Source organism: Giraffa tippelskirchi, chromosome 1 (assembly GCF_054371585.1).
Source record: "Giraffa tippelskirchi isolate mGirTip1 chromosome 1, T2T-mGirTip1v1.2.pri, whole genome shotgun sequence".
Lineage (NCBI taxonomy): Eukaryota > Metazoa > Chordata > Mammalia > Artiodactyla > Giraffidae > Giraffa > Giraffa tippelskirchi.
The window spans coordinates 46,433,967-46,451,422 of NC_137275.1; the positions used below are offsets into that span (position 1 = coordinate 46,433,967).

The 17,456-nt window shown below is 36.1% G+C and overlaps 1 protein-coding gene across 7 annotated transcripts in view; it reads left to right on the forward strand.

Annotated features, from left to right (window-relative positions):
• Positions 1-17,456, forward strand: part of NFXL1 (nuclear transcription factor, X-box binding like 1) — a 55,370-nt gene that overhangs the window by 23,325 nt on the left and 14,589 nt on the right. For 4 of the 7 annotated variants that reach the window (XM_081590665.1, XM_081590684.1, XM_081590675.1 and 1 more), the window contains exons 13-17: positions 2,162-2,282; positions 2,511-2,670; positions 3,698-3,789; positions 13,696-13,717; positions 14,135-14,275. In XM_081590665.1, the coding sequence (XP_081446791.1) occupies positions 2,162-2,282; positions 2,511-2,670; positions 3,698-3,789; positions 13,696-13,717; positions 14,135-14,275 (536 nt within the window). The remainder of the gene's footprint in view (positions 1-2,161; positions 2,283-2,510; positions 2,671-3,697; positions 3,790-13,695; positions 13,718-14,134; positions 14,276-17,456) is intronic. The other 3 variants (XM_081590720.1, XM_081590713.1, XM_081590705.1) reach the window with 1 other exon arrangement.

The window sequence follows — 17,456 nt, forward strand, 5'->3', positions numbered from 1 at the left end:
TAAGGTCTGTTAATCTGTAATTTCCCTCTTTTTCTATAATTTCCCATCTTTTTCTTTTGTCACTTAAGAAACTAGATTGCTTTATACAGTTTTATAGAGTCTGGATTTTGCAGAATGCATCTCTGTGGTATTATTGAATATTTGGCATTTTCCTCTGTATTTCCTATAAACTGTTAGTGGGACTAGTAGTTTGATCAGATCTGGGTTCAATTATTATTATTATTGTTTGGCAGAATGTTTATTTTAAAAAAGCTTATTAGCCCCTAACAAAATTTATCTTAATGGAAAGTGTATGAAAATACCATTGTACAGCTCTTACCATTTGTTGAGTACTCAATTGCATAAGATATGTAAAGTCATTATTTTATGTCATTTCTCATTTTTCTAGACACCTCCATAATCTAAGTTATACTGTAACTCATAGGGAGAGCATGCTGTCTGCATGTTTGCACTGTGAATATATGAAAGTTCAGTTTATAATTCTTTTAAGTTTAAGGCCATCCATGGTTATGGTTCCAGAATTATTGGGCTTTTGACCCACCAGTCACTGTAACTCTATGCTCCTTTTTCATTTAAAAAATACTGTAACTGAAGTTATTTTAGTTTATCTGTCATGTTGTACAAGTGTCTGTAATGGGTTCATTAAGAAGACTGTTCAGGGAAATTATCCCTTATTCTCAAGATTTAATTTTAAAAAAAGAAAATTAATGCTGTAGTTTAAGATGGCAAAAAGATGTTGTTTGATAAGTTTCTCTCTGAATTGCTGAAGATGAATGAAAATTATCATTGTTAAGTGTGGAAATTGATACAATGTGCTGAGTAAGAACAGACATAAATATTGCTATTAATTTTTTAAAAATGTGACATCTAGTCATTGTTTTGGAAGGAACAAAATAAAGTTTGTTCAGGTGAGTCAGGATGACTTGGTTTGCATTACCATCAAGATGATACTTCATTGGATTATACTTACCAAATCTCTGAAGTCTAAGTTTGGTAATTTGTGTGATACATGTTTTTTTTCCCTGTAATGTTTTTTGTTTTCTTTTTTTGTGGTCATTATTTAATTTATTAAATATTTTTAACTTTTGTTTGTTTTGAACTTGCAGAATCTTGAACCAGACTATTTTTCATCGTTAATCTGTTTTTTTATTAGGTTAACTGCTGTTCAGTATTTTGCTTGGTCCTGACACCTAGGCAACAATGTCTTGAGATACTTACTTCCTAGTTGAAGACTCTTTATTCCTTTTTTATTATTTCATTTTTAATGGGGTGCCCTGCTGGGAAAACAGAGTAGAAGGAAAGCCCTTAAGAGAATGTCAAAGCCTTGGGAAGAACTTTATAGCCCATTTAAAAAGATTTCTTTTCAGTTGGTTTTGTGTGTTTCTACCAACCCATAACAAAAGAAGGTGAAAAACTAAAACCCTAAAGATGTTTCCTTTTGAAATGTTTAAAAGAGAATTGTTTGGAATTATAGCCTAAAATGAGATTTTACTATTTAGTCTTTTCTCAAAGCATGAGTAATGGAAAATTGACTGTACTTGTTAATAATCTGATGAAAGAAATCACTCATATTGGGGAATTTATCTTAAAATAATGTACTTGAATAAATGTATGTATGAAATTAAGCCAAAAAGATTATTGCTAACAGATTTTCCAAAGACTTGGCTGCATTTTGCTTATATAATTTTAATAATGTGTTATTTGTTACTTAGAATAGAACTTTTAGCAAATTTTAAAGAAAATTCTAAAACTTTTTCTTTTAAGTACCAGTGTAGATACAGAAAAGTATACAGATAGCAAGTGTACAGTTTGATGACTTTTTATAAACTGAACCTACCCATATAACCAGAGCTCACATTATTAAACAGAGCATTACCAGCGTTTCCAAAACTATTTTTGTGTCCTTTGTAATCATCATCCTGATTTTAAACAGTGTAGATTTAGTTTTTCCTGTTTATTTTATGTAAATGGAATCATATTCTTGGTGTCGAATTTCTTTTGCTCAGTGTTATTATATGTGTGAGGTTCAGTCGTACTGGTTTTATTCTCATAGTAGAATATCCAATTGTGCGAATATACTAAACTTATTGATTCTGCTGTTGATGGGAATTTGGATAGTTAAAGAACTTTCTCTTTAAGTTTCAGACATTGTTTTTTTCAGGTAGTTGTTATCCTTGCCCAGAAACTGTAGATGTGAAGTGCAATTGTGGTAATACAAAGGTGACAGTACCCTGTGGCCGAGAACGTACCACAAGACCCCCCAAATGCAAAGAGCAGTGCAGGTTAGTACAAAGCTCTGCACAGACTTACATCTGGTATCTTAGAGATTTAAATTCATATTGATTTTTAGTTTTGTTAGTATTTTCAGTTGTGCTTTAATGTTCTAAAATATTAATATTCACATATGATCATTCTGTGTGCAATCAGAATATATATAAATAAATAATTGCAGTTTAGATATAATTGTTCAGTGATCAAAGTAATTAAAAAAATTGTACTTTATGATTTAGTCGGCCACCAACTTGCCATCATACAAGTCAAGAAAAACATCGCTGTCACTTTGGCTCTTGTCCTCCATGTCATCAACCTTGCCAAAAGGTTTTGGAGAAGTGTGGTCACTTATGTCCTGCACCGTGTCATGATCAAGCATTAATAAAGCAAACTGGCAGGGTAAGAGAACAAATATTACTAAGAGATAATACATTTCTCTGGGTTAGGTTTTCTTAATTTTACTTGGTCATACAACAAGCGATGATTAAGTACTTACTGGGTATTAAACACTGTGATAGAAGCTGGGTCATAAGGTATAGGGCTTCCCTGGTAGCTCAGCTGGTAAAGAATCTGCCTGCAATGCAGGAGACCCTGGTTTGAGTCCTGGGTCGAGAAGATCTGCTGGAGAAGAGATAGGCTACCCACTCCAGTATTCTTGGACTTCCTTGGTGGCTCAGCTGATAAAGAATCTGCCTGCAATGCGGGAGACCTGGGTTCGAACCCTGGGTTGGGAAGATCCCCTGGAGAACGGAAAGGCTACCCTCTCTAGTATTCTGGCCTGAGTCCATGGGGTCGCAAAGAGTCGGACACGACTGAGTGACTTTTCACATAAGGTTTAAGACTTGACCTTTTGTCTTAAGAAGCTCACAGTATAGAAAAGGAAAGAAACCAATAAACAAATGTTTGTAAGAACAGTATGATGGTCATTTTATAATCATGCAGATGAGTTTGTGAGTCCTCCATATATTGTAGTTTAGGGTTATAAATATCTCCTAATTTCTTCAAAGATTCATTTGCACATTTAGCAGATATTTACTGAATTCTTACTACATGTTAAGTATTCTTCTAGGTGCTGGGGAGACAACAATGAACCAAACAATGGAGGTTAAACTCTGTTGGTGGAATTTAGATTTTATGATTCTGGTTTTTTTTTGGCTTATAAGAAGTGGAGGATGCTATGCTTCCTTTGTTCTGATATTTAAAAACTGCAGTCTGCCTCAATTTTTAATCTAAATGTGTTAGAGGGAAACAATGTAATGGAATTTAAGGATGTAGTAAAATATTTCAGTAAGCACAATTTGTTGATTACTTGAAAAAATTTCAACCTGCTTGAGCAGAGGATTTGTGAAACTGTTTTCTTAGATTCTTAAACTGGCCATACAGTTTAACTCCTCTGACTTAAAATTGGTATATATTTTACTTGTAGCACCAGCTTATGGGCCCTTGGGAACAGCCTTCTGAACCAGCATTTATTCAGACTGCATTGCCTTGTCCTCCATGTCAAGTTCCTATTCCTATGTAAGTATTAGAATTTTTGCTTTTTTTAAAAATTTATTTTTGTTGTGGCATGTGGGATCTTTAGTTGCAGCATGTGAACTCTTAGTTGGGGTATGTGGGATCTAGTTCCCTGACTTGGAAACTTGTGCTCTCTGCATTGGGAGCAGAGTCTAAGATTTTTTTGACATAGTTCAAAGCATATCTTAAGAAAGTTCTCCCCTTTTTCTTTTTGTAGTTCATCATTATTTCAGGCCTAGCCTGTAAAGTGGGCTTCCCTGGTGGCTCTGGTAACCTGATATCTCTTCCCTGGTAGCCTGTAGTCTGTCTTTTTGTTTCATTCTTTTCCAAATATATTTTGCATACTACTTAAAATCTTCCTCTAGATAACTTTTTTTGAATCATTTTCCCCAACTAGAGTTTTAATGGGTCAGTATAGCCACTCCTACTCTTCTTTTGGTTACTGTTTGCACGGATAAATGGACAGATTCTTAGAAACACATAACTGTACTGAAACTGACCCAAGAAGAAGTAGGAGATCTGACTATAACTAGTAAAGAGAGTGAATTAGTAACGAAAACCTTACCGCAAAGAAAACCTCAGGACCAGTGACTTCACTGGTGAATTCTACCAAACTTTTTTAAAGAGTTAACACCAGTGTTTTACTAAGGAGGGACACTTCCTGATGCATTCAGTGAGGCTAGTATTTCCCTGTTAATAAATCAGAAAAAAGACAGGAAAAATACAGACCAATATCCCCTTTTTAATATAGATACAAAAATTCTTAACTAGATATTAGCAAACTAAATCCAGCAACAGTGCAAAAAGAATTACATACCATGGCCAAGTGTGTATATTCCAGAAATATGAAGTTGAATCAACCTCTGTCATTCATTCATCAATGATGGATTAAAATCAGTCAGCTTAGTACTTCATCAATAGAGTAAAAGGCAGCTGATAGATGCAGAAAAACATTTGACAAAATCTGACACATTTTCTTGATAAAAACACTGAACAGTCTTGGGGTAAGAGAGAGCTTCCTCAACCCAATGAAGGATATCTATGAAAAATCCACAGTTAACATCACACTTAATGGTGAAAGATTTAAAGGTTTCACCCTGAATATCAGGAATAAGACTAGGTTGTTTGTTCTGCCACTTCTATTCAATACTATACTACAGGTACTAGCTAGAGCAATTAGACTAGAAAATGAAGAAGTAAAACTGTTTGGATTTCAGATAACATGATCATGTGTATGGAAGATCCTAAGGAATCTTTCCATAAGTTATTAGAGATATTAAATGAGTTTAGTGAGTTTATAAGAAGCATGAATATACAAAAGTCAATTTTATTTCTATACACTAACAATGAACTATCTGAAAATTGAACTAAGGAAACAGTTTCATTTCTAATAACATTAAGAAGAATAAACATTTTGTTTATTTAACAAATTTGATAGAAGAAATCCAAGATTTCTACACTGAGAACTATAAAATGTTGTTAGAATTTAAAGAGGACCAAAGACTGTAGTACTGACATCCAGATTGACATAAAGGTCAGTTGAATAGAGCTGACAGCCCACAAGTAAATGCATACATTTATGGTCAGTTGATTTTTGGAAAGAGTGTCAGAATAATTAAATAGGGGAAAGAATGCTTTTTGTGACAAATGGTTTGGGAACAACTGGGTATTCACATGGAAAATGAGCTCAGATTCTTACGTCACAACGTATGTAAATAGTAACGCAAAATGGATCAGAGGCCTACAATTAAGAACTTAAAACTACTCAACTCTGAGAAGAAAACAGAATAAAATCTTTGTGTCCTTGGGGTAGGCATTGTCCTATCAGATATGACACCTAAAACATGAACAACGAGAGAAAAAAATAAATTGGAGTTTATAAAAAGTCAGAGGACATTATCAAGAAAGTGCACATTAAGGACACTATCAAAAAATTGAAAAGATAGCTCACAGAATCGGAGAAAATGTAAATATATATCTTATAAGAGTATATTATCCAGAGTATATAAAGAATTCTTAGACTGAGAGGCAAAAAGACTAATAATCCAATTTCAAAATGGTCAAAGACTTAGAATAGGTATTTCTTCCAAGAAGATCTACAACTAGCTAATAAATACATGTGAAAAGATGCTCCATGTCACCAGTTAGAAAAATATATATCAAAACCACCAAGAGATAGCATTTTATACCCACTGCTGCTGCTGCTGCTAAATCGCTTCAGTCGTGTCTGACCCTGTGTGACCCCATAGATGGCAGCCCACCAGGCTCTGCCGTCCCTGGGATTCTCCAGGCAAGAATACTGAAGTGGGTTGCCATTTCCTTCTCCATTTACCCACTAGGAAGGCTAAAATAAAACAGACATGTGATGTGTTGGTGAAGATACGGAGAAATTGGAGCCATTATACATTGCTATTGGGAATGTAAAATGATGTAGCTATTTTGGAAATAGTTTGGTAGTTTCTCAGGAGACTAAACAAGTTACCATATGACCCAGCAATTTTGCTTTAGATCTATACCCAGGAAAATTGAAAATATATGTTCACAAAAACTTGAACATGAATGTCCATAGCAGCATCATTACTAATAGCCCAAAAAGTGAAGACAGCTCTATTGTCTATCAACCGATGAATGGATAAGCAAAATGTGGTTTAGCCATACAAGGGAATATCAGTTCAGTTCAGTTGCTCAATTGTGTCTGAATCTTTGCGACGCCATGGACTGCAGCATGCCAGGCCTCCTTGGCATGGAGGCCTCCTTCCATTGCCAACTCCCGGAGTTTATTCAAACTCATGTCCATTGAGTCGGTGATGCCATCCAACCATCTCATCCTCTTTTGTCCCCTTCTCCTTCTGCCTTTAATCATTCCCGCCATCAGGGTCTTTTCAAATGAGTCAGTTCTTCGCATCAGGTGGCCAAAGTATTGGAGTTTCAGCTTCAGCATCAGTCCTTCCAGTGAATATTCAGGACTGATCTCCTTTAGAATGGACTGGTTGGATCTCCTTGCAGTCTAAGGGACTCTCAAGAGTCTTCTCCAACACCACAGTTCAAAAGCATCAATTCTTTGGCGCTCATCTTTCTTTATAGTCCAACTCTCACATCCATACATGACTACTGGAAAACCATAGCTTTCACTAGACAGATCTTTGTTGACAAAGTACTGTCTCTGCTTTTTAATATACTGTCTAGGTTGGTCATAACTTTTCTTCCAAGGAGCAAGCGTCTTTTAATTTCATGGCTGCAGTCACCATCTGCAGTGATTTTGAGCCCAGAAAAATAAAGTCTCTCACTGTTTCCATTGTTTCCCCATCTATTTGTCATGAAGTGATAGGACCAGATGCCATGATCTTAGTTTTCTGAATGTTGAGCTTTAAGCCAACTTATTCACTCTCCTCTTTCACTTTCATCAAGAGGCTCTTTAGTTCTTCTTCGCTTTCTGCCATAAGGGTGGTGTCATCTGCATATCTGAGGTGATTGATATTTCTCCTGGCAATGTTGATTCCAGTTTGTGCTTCATCCAGCCCAGCGTTTCTCATGATGTACTCTGCATAGAAGTTAAATAAGCAGGGTGACAATATACAGCCTTGACGTACTCCTTTTCCTATTTGGAACCAGTCTGTTGTTCCATGTCCAGTTCTAACTGTTGCTTCCTGACCTGCATACAGGTTTCTCAAGAGACAGGTCAGGTGGTCTGGTATTCCCATCTCTTTTAGGATGTTCCAGTTTGTTGTGATCCACACAGTCAAAGGCTTTGGCATAGTCAATAAAGCAGTGTCCTGGAGTCTGGCGGAGGCATGGGTCAGAGGTGGCCTGCTGCAGGGCTGGGGGCACTCTGTGTAGCAGTGCATGCCTGGGACCTTTTAAAGGAGGTTGCCATTATCTTCATTACCTCCACCATAGTTTGGCCCCATGTAAATAACAGAGAGGGAATACAGCCCCACCCATTAACAGAAAATTGGATTAAAGATTTACTGAATATGGCCCTGCCCATCAGAACAAGACCCAATTTCCCCTTCAGTCAGTCTCCCTCATCAGGAAGCTTCCATAAACTTCTTACCCTTCTCCATCAGAGGGCAGACAGGCTGGAAACCACAATCACAGAAAACTAACCAATCTGATCATATGTTCCACAGCCTTGTCTAACTCAATGAGACTATGAGCTATGCTGTGTAAGGCCATCCAAGATGGACGGGTCATGGTGAAGAGTTCTGACAAAATGTGGTCCACTGGAGAAGGGAATGGCAAACCACTTCAGTATTCTTGCCTTGAGAACCCCATGAACAATATGAAAAGGCAAAAAGATAGGACACTGAAAGATGAACTCCCCAGGCCGGTAGGTGCCCAATATGCTATTGGAGATCAGTGGAGAAATAACTCCAGAAAGAATGATGGGATGGAGCCAAAGCAAAAACTATACCCAGCTGTGGATGTTACTGGTAATAGAAGCAAACTCTGATGCTGTAAAGAGCAATATTGCACAGGAACCTGGAATGTTATGTCCATGAATCAAGGCAAATTGGAAGTGGTCAAACAAGAGATGGCAAGAGTGAACATCGACGTTCTAGGAATCAGCGAACTAAGATGGACTGGAATGGGTGAATTTAACTCAGATGACCATTATATCTACTACTGTGGGCAGGAATCCCTTAGAAGAAATGGAGTAAGCCATCATAGTCAACGAAAGAGTCTGAAATGCAATACTTGGATGTAATCTCAAAAATGACAGAATGATCTCTGTTCGTTTCCAAGGCAAACCATTAAGGATCACCATAATCGAAATCTATGCCCTGACCGGTAATGGTGAAGAAGCTGAAGTTGAACGGTTCTATGAAGACCTACAAGACCTTCTAGAACTAACACCCCAAAAAGATGTCCTTTTCATTATAGGGAACTGGAATGCAGAAGTAGGGAGTCAAGAAATACCTGGAGTAACAGGCAAATTTGGCCTTGGAGTACAGAATGAAACAGGTCAAAGGCTAACAGAGTTTTGCCAAGAGAATGCACTGGTCATAGCAAACACCCTCTTCCAACAACACAAGAGAAGACTCTACACATGGACATCACCAGATGGTCAATACCAAAATCAGATTGATTATATTCTTTGCAGCCAAAGATGGGGAACTTCTATACAGTCAGCAAAAGCAAGACCAGGAGCTGACTGTGGCACAGACCATGAACTCCTTATTGCCAAATTCAGACTTAAATTGAAGAAAGTAGGGAAAACCACTGGACCATTCAGGTATGACCTAAATCAAACCCTTTAAAATTATACAGTGAAAGTAACAAATAGATTCAAGGGATTAGATCTGATAGAGTGCCTGATGAACTATGGATGGATGTTCGTGACACTGTACAGCAGGCAGTGATCAAGACCATCTCCAAGAAAAAGAAATCCAACAAGGCAAAATGGTTGTCTGAGGAGGCCTTACAAATAGCTGTGAATAGAGGAGAAGTGAAAGGCATAGGAGAAAAGGAAAGATATACCCATTTGAATGCAGAGTTCCAAAGAATAGCAAGGAGAAATAAGAAAGCCTTCCTCAGTGATCAGTGCAAAGAAATAGAGGAAAACAATAGAATGAGAAAGTCTAGAGATCTCTTCATGAAAATTAGAGATATCAAGGGAACATTTCATGCAAAGAAGGGGTCAATAAAGGACAGAAATGGTATGGACCTAACAGAAGCAGAAGATATTAAGAAGAGGTGGCAAGAATACAGAGAAGAACTATACAAAAACAATCTTCATGACCCAGATAATCGCGATGGTGTGATCACCAACCTAGAGCCAGACATCCTGGAATGCAAAGTCAAGTGGGCCTTAGGAAGCATCACTACGAACAAAGCTAGTGGAGGTGATGGAATTCCAGTTGATCTATTTCAAATCCTAAAAGTTGATGCTGTTAAAGTGCTGCACTCAGTATGTCAGGAAATTTGGAAAACTCGGCAGTGGCCACAGGACTTGAAAAGGTCAGTTTTCATTCCAATTCCAAAGAATGCTCAAACTACTGCACAGTTGCACTCATCTCACACGCTAGTGAAGTAATGCTCAAAATTCTTCAAGCCAGGCTTCTTCAACAGTACATGAACCGTGAAATTCCAGATGTTTAAGTTGGTTTTAGAAAAGTCAGTGGAACCAGAGATCAAACTGCCAACATCTGTTGGATCATAAAAAAAACAAGAGAGTTCTAGAAAATTATTGACTATGCCAAAGCCTTTGACTGTGTGGACCACAACAAACAGTGGAATATGATTCAGCCATAAAAATGCATGAATTATTGATATATTTGCATGTTACATGGATGAACCTTGAAAACATTTCATTCTAAATAAAAGAAGCCAGACACAGAAGGCCACATAATACATTTATATGAAATGCCCATAATAGGCAAATTCATAGAGACAGAAAGTAGGTTAGTGGTTGCAGAGTCTGGGGATAGGAGACCATGGAGAATGATTCTAATTATTTCAGGGCTTCTCTTTGGATCATGAAAATATTCTAGTATTAAGTCATGGTGATTGTAGTTACACAACCTGTGAATACACTAAACACCTCTGAATTGTACTCTTTAAAAGTATACATTTTATGGTATGTGAATTTTATCTCAGTTTTAAAAAGGAGAACATGTATAAAGATCCTTCTAACTCTGATATGATTTTTTAGTAACATGAATAACAAAATTATTGTAAAGTATATATTAAAAATATTACTTGTCACATGAATTATCAAGGTAATATAATTTCTTATTATTGTAGAGTGTTTATTTTCTTGTCCTCTTGTTTTAAAAATAGCATTACATTTTATAATAATTTGGCCATGTGGTATAAGAATTCTGAACATGTATGTATAACATATATAATATGTGCTATATCATTTAGGGTGCCTTTAGCTTCAAGTAACAGAAACTCTAAATAAAAAGCAACATGGTAACATATATTTCTTGCACAGTTAGACTGGTGTTAGAACTGCTTCATCCTTGGTTAATCTGATTAATTCAGATACCTCATTGAGGGCCCAAATTCTGTCCTTACTTTGTATCCTTTGTATAGTCTTTGCTCTCTGGCTATTTGCCTTTATGATAAACTTCCCATCCAGTTAGTGAAGTTTCCACAGGGAGAAATGGAAGCTGTTTGTGCCTTCAACCATCATTTTCTTTATTTAAACACTGAGGAAATTTTTTCCATAATAAAATTCTTTTTACTTTTCATTGGCCAGAGTTGGATCACATGACAATTTCTAAGCTAGTCTCTCGAAAGGGATATAAAATATTTGTTTTTTTAAATAGACTTTTTTTAAAGATGACTTTTTAGGTTTACAGGAGAATTTCACAGAAAGTACAAAGAGGTCTCATATGGTCCTGCCATTCACACAGTTTCTCCTATTATTAATATATTACATTAGTGTGAAATTATATTCTTTAAAGGTATAAACTTTATGGCATGTGGATTTTATCTCAGTTTAAAAACCAAAAACGTACATATATCAAGTCTTTCTAACTCTGATATGATGCTTTTTCAGTGGCATGTGTAACACAACTATTATTACGAAGTGTATGTTGAAATTTATTATTTGTCACATGAATTATCCAGGTAATGTAATTTCTTTCTTAGAGCAGAATTTTTTACCGTTGAGGAACTGATACTGATACATTATTATTAACTAAAGTCTATAGTTTACATTAGGATATACTTTTTTGATTGTATGTGCATAATCTCCTGCCTGTATCACCATTACTTACCATACAGAATAGTTTCACTGCCCTAAAAACATCCTATGCTACACTTGTTCATCCCTCACCTGCCTGTCCCTCAAGCTCCTGGAAACTGTTCATCTTTTTCTTTCTTTTACTGTCTCTAGAATTCTTCCTTTTTCAAATTGTGCTGTAGTTGGAATCGTACAGTATATAGCCTTTTTAGCATGTTGCACTTAATAATTTACATTTAATTTCCTCTATGTCTTTTTATGGCTTAATGGCTCATTTCTTTTTATTGCTAAGCAATATTCCATTGTACCACAGTTTGTTTATTCATTCACCTATTGAAGGACATTTTGGTTGTCGAAGTTTTAGCAGTTATGAAGAAAGCTGCTGTAAACGTTCATGTGCAAGTTTTTGTGTGGTCATATGTTTTCAGCTCATTTGGGTAAATGTTTAGGAATGCTGATTCTGGATCATGTGGTAGGCCTGTGTTTACCCATATAAGACAGTGACATTTTGTATTCTCTCCAGCAGTGAATGAGTTCCCATTGCCCTGCATCCTTACCAGTAAATATTATTGTCAGTGTTTTGGATTTTAGCTATTCTAATGGGTGTGTAGTAACAGCAACATCTTACTGCTGTTTTAATTGGCAGTTCTCTAATGGTAAATGATGTTGAACATCTTTTCATATGCTTATTTGCCATTTGTATATGAAGTGTCTGTTCTCTATTCAGATCTTGCCCATTGATTTAATTGAGTTGTTTGATTTATTATTGAATTTTAAGAGTTCTTTTGTATTTTGCATACAACTCCTTTACCAGCTGTGTTTTTCCAAATATTTTCTCCCAGTCTGTGGCTTATCTTTTCATTAAATGTTCTCATTTAAGCGCTTATGGCAGAGCAGATGTTTTGGGTTTAATAAAGTCCAACTTAGCCATTTTTCTTTCCTGGATCGTGCTTTTAGTGTTGTATTTGAAAAGTCATCACCATCTAGAAGGTGACCATCTAGAAGGTCACCTAGATCTTCTCCTATGTTTTATAGTTTTACATTTCACATTTACATCTTTGATCCATTTTGAAGTAACTTCTGTGAAGGGTATAAAATCTGTTTGTATTTTTTTCCATGTAGATGTTCCTTTGTTCCAGCACCAGCCATTTGCTGAAAAGTCGGTCCTTTCACCGTTTGATTGCCTTTCTCCTTTGTCAGAGATCAGTTGGCTCTCTTTGTGTGAGTCTGTTTCTGGGCTCTCTGTTTGTTCCATTGATGAGTGTGTTCTTTCACCAATACCATACTCTCTTGATCACTGTAGCCTTATAATAAGGCTTGATGTTGGGTAGTGTCAGTTCTTTGCCTTTGTTCTTCAGTACTGTGTTGGCTATCGTGGGTTTTTTGTTTTTCCGTATAGAACTTAGAATCAGTTTGTTGATATCCACAAAATAACTTGCTGGGATTTTGATTGTAATTGTGTTGAATCTAGATGAAGTTGGGAAGAAGTGACATTTTAACAGCATTGCATCTTTCTAAAGATGAACATGAAATATCTCTTCATAGATTTAGGTCTTCTTTTATTTCTTTCATCAGTGTTTTATAGTTTTCTTCATATAGATCTTATTATTTATTTTGTTAGATTTATATCTAAATATTTCATTTTTGTATGTGGTAGTATAAATGGTGAAAGTGAAAGTTGCTCAGTCGTGTCCTACTCTTTGCGACCCCATTGACTATACAGTCCATGGAATTCTCTAGGCCAGAATACTGTAGTGGGTAGCCTTTCCCTGCTCCAGGGGATCTTCCCAATCCAGGGATTGAACCCAGGTCTCCCATGTTGCAGGCAGATTCTTTACCAGCTGAGCCATAAAGGAAGACCAAGAATACTGGAGTGGGTAGCCTATCCCTCCTCCAGTGGATCTTCCTGACCCAGGAATCGAACTGGCGTCTCCTGCATTGCAGGTGGATTCTTTACCAACTGAGCTATCAGGGAAGCCCTGATATAAATGGTGGTGTGTTTTTAGTTTCAAATTCCAGTTCATTGCTGGTAAATTGGAAAGCAGTTAGCTTTTGTATATTAGCTTTGTATCCTGGAATCTTTCTGTAATCACTTATTATTTCCATATGTGTTTATTTTTTATTCTTAATTTAAAAACCAGTAGAGTTAGCATCTTTGCTTTAAAAATATTCTTTTTGAAGAATGTGTAATGTTTTCATTTTTTTTCTTACAGGGAATGTCTTGGAAAACATGAGGTGAGTTACAGGCACAGCTTTAACTAAAGCTCACAATCTATTAATATTCCTCTTCTATATGATGGCTATTAGAAATAACAGTCAGTGTATTGTCTTTTTAGTGCTCTAAAGAGTATAAGAGTTTGTCTACTAAGTATTCAAAAATAAACAGTGCTTTTATTTGGGAATTAGCCTATGAATATGCATTTACTACAGAAGCATTATATTGTTGAGTTTTCCTTTTAGGAATAGAATATTTTGCTTCTTGGCATTCTTTGGATTTTTTTGATAGGTTACTTTGATTTTGATAGTAATTATTAATGAAATGTGTTAGGTAAAACTTGTTCTCGATGAATAACAGTCATTTTGGAAACCTGGTTCAAGTAGGCTGTGTATGTGTGTACATTGCTAATTTTCCTTTTTTTCTTAAATTTTAAGGTGAGCCCTCTACCATGTCATGCTGTAGGACCTTATTCTTGTAAGAGAGTTTGTGGACGAACCTTAAATTGTCAGAATCATACATGTATGAAAGAGTGTCACAAAGTAACTGAAACAGATTCCTGCACTGACAAAAAAAAGGTAATGTCGTTGGATTGAATGTATACATGGTTATGGTATGCTTAAAACACTTTCTTTTAATAATTAATGCCGTAAATATTTTGCTATAATTTTTCTCCCTTTTCTTACCCTCATCCCTTATCCTTCCTTGCTTTTCCTAAGACAACTAACTTTAACACTTGGCATATATCTCTCTGTATCTTTGTGCTAGCTCATAATAATATGCCTTTTACTTTGGTACTCTTTACATGCTGTACCTGTGTTAATACATAGGATTTGATTTTATGATAAAAGTACAGAAATTGTTCCTTTTAGACAGTAGCGGCAGTATCACCTCTACTGCTATCCGTTTCGGAGAAGGCAATGGCACCCCACTCCAGTACTCTTGCCTGGAAAATCCCATAGACGGAGGAGCCTAGGGGGCTGCAGTCCATGGGGTCGCTAAGAGTCGGACACGACTGAGCGACTTCACTTTCACTTTTCCCTTTCATGCACTGGAGAAGGAAATGGCAACCCACTCCAGTATTCTTGCCTGGAGAATCCCAGGGACGGCAGAGCCTGGTGGGCTGCCATCTGGGGTCGCACAGAGTCAGACACGACTGAAGCGACTTAGCAGCAGCTATCCGTTTATATCTCAAAGTTTTGTCTGGAGCATTTGCTCTCAGCTGGTTTTTAAACCTAAAATGGGTAGTAGATGATGTTCACTATTTTAATAAATTCTCTGTTTAACATCACAAATATGGGATATGTGTAAATTGTGTGAGATTTACTAAAGGCATTTTACAAACCTGAGATATCAACCTTAAAAGAAGTCTGAAAATTGCCATTTTACATGGAAAAACTAATGTAGCTAATAAATTTCAAGTAATATAAAATTTTATTTTTAAAATAATTAGTGTCTTTTCTTAGATTTCCATTTTGTAGGGAATCCTAATAATTTTAGCAGTGTGCTGAATAAGGAGTAAGTCAAACATTTTTAGCTTCATTTTATTACTAAGTAATGTTACATTAAAAAATGTTTAAATTATTATATGAATTGTGTTATTGAAAATTTCACTTGCATTGTTAGATGTTTTGGTCTTCGATTTGGTAATAATAATACATGGCAACATATATATCCATAGTATATTCTTTTTTGTGTGTAAGTATATATGTAACTTGTATTGCTTATAATTTCTTCATTGAGCCATACCTTGATCCTTAGTAAAAATATTGTCATGATAAAATGAGGAAGATATTGAACTTATAAAATCAAACTAATATAATGATTCAGAATCTCTTTAGAGAATAGCTGATGTATGATGTATGACCAGAATATCAACTGAGTCAGAAAAAGCTCATTTAAAGAAGCGATATGATGGTGGGGAATTACAGTTACCTTGGATTACTTGACATGGCTTTCTAGGCAGTGAGTTGCTCTGGCAAAATATGAGTTATAAGTTATGTGCAGTTCTTCTCAATTTAGCTACAAGTTCATCCCTGTCTCACATTCAGGGAAGGCTACTGCAGTGTACGTGAATGAAAATTATTTTGGAAGATAACTTTGTAATCATTCTAATTTATGTATTGAAAATTAAATAATTCAGAAACTTTTAAAATTCTTTACTGTAACATTTCGATTGAGTCTCCTATAGGTCCTGCTTTATCTTTTCTCAGTACATTTGAAGATATTCTGTTACGTTCTTTATAGTTCCCTACTTAAATATAAATTCCTTGGGCCAGGGACCCTCTCCAGTCTTGCATATTCCCACTATATAGGACAATAGCTAGCACATAATGCGGAGTAAGTATTAATGGAATAAATTAATATATATTTTTTAAAAAAGAAATTATATAGGTATGTTTGATAATTGAAACACTTTTTCTTTGTAATCCTGCATGTCAAAAATAGCTTAGAATTTTATGTCAATTAAAAAAGACATAGAGATGCTCAACAAAGTACCTCTCTGGTCTAGTAATTTAATAATTTAACTAATATGTATCTACTAAAGAACTGAATTTGTGTTGGTTGTTATTCAGTCGTGTCCCACTCTGCAACCCCATGCACTGCAGCACGCCAGGCTTCCCAGTCCATCACCAACTCCTGGAGCTTGCTCAGACTCATGTCCATTGAGTCAGTGATGCCATCCAACCATCTTGTCCTCTGTCCCTTTCTTCTCCTGCCTTCAATCTTTCCCAGCATCAGGGTCTTTTCCAATGAGTCGGCTCTTTGTATCAGGTGGCTGAAGTATTGGAGCTTCAGCACCAGTCCTTCCAATGAATATTCGGGATAGATTTCCTTTAGGATGGACTGCTTGTATCTCCTTGCAGTCCAAGAGACTCTCAAGAGTCTTCTCCAACACTACAGTTCAAAAACACCAATTCTTCCACACTCAGCCTTCTTTGTAGTCCAACTCTCACATCCATGTGTGACTACTGGAAAAACCATGGCTTTGACTATATAGACCTTTGTCGATAAAGTACCGTCTCTGGCTTTTTAATATGCTGTCTAAGTTTATCATAGCTTTTCATCTAAGGAGCAAACATCTTTTAATCTCATGGCTGCAGTTACCATCTGTGGTGGTTTTGGAGCCCAGGAAAATAGTCTGTCACTGTTTCCATTGTTTCCCCATCTGTTTGCCATGAAGTGATGGGATCGGATGCCATGATCTTAGTTTTTTAGATCTAAGCCAACTTTTTCTTCCTCCTCTTTCATCAAGAGGCTCTTTAGTTCCTCTTCAGTTTCTGCCATAAAAGTGGTGTCATCTGCATATCTGAGGTTATTGATATTTCTCCTGGCAATCTTGATTCCAGCTTGTACTTCATCCAGCCTGGCATTTCACATGAATAAATGAAAGCAATTGACGTGGATACTAAGTTACGACGGTTGAACATTTTTATTATCATCCCCAAGTTCAGCCATGATGAGGTACTTTGGTGAGCTACATTAAGGTCCATTTATTTGTAAATGTAATTTAATCTTGGCTCACTGAAGTGCATTAAAAAATAAATTAGACTTCTAGTCATTTTCTTTCCCTTCTATATGTGTTTCTCCTTGGCCAGATGCGATTAACATTCCTAGAACATTGAATGCTTTGGTAATTTTTACTTTGGTAATTTTTATTTATGTGTTAACAGTGTGTTGATTTCTTTAATTAGATGATGGTCATACTTCTTGAGTGGAAATTGGTAAGGTTTTACGCTGTTTCTTCCCCCATCCCCC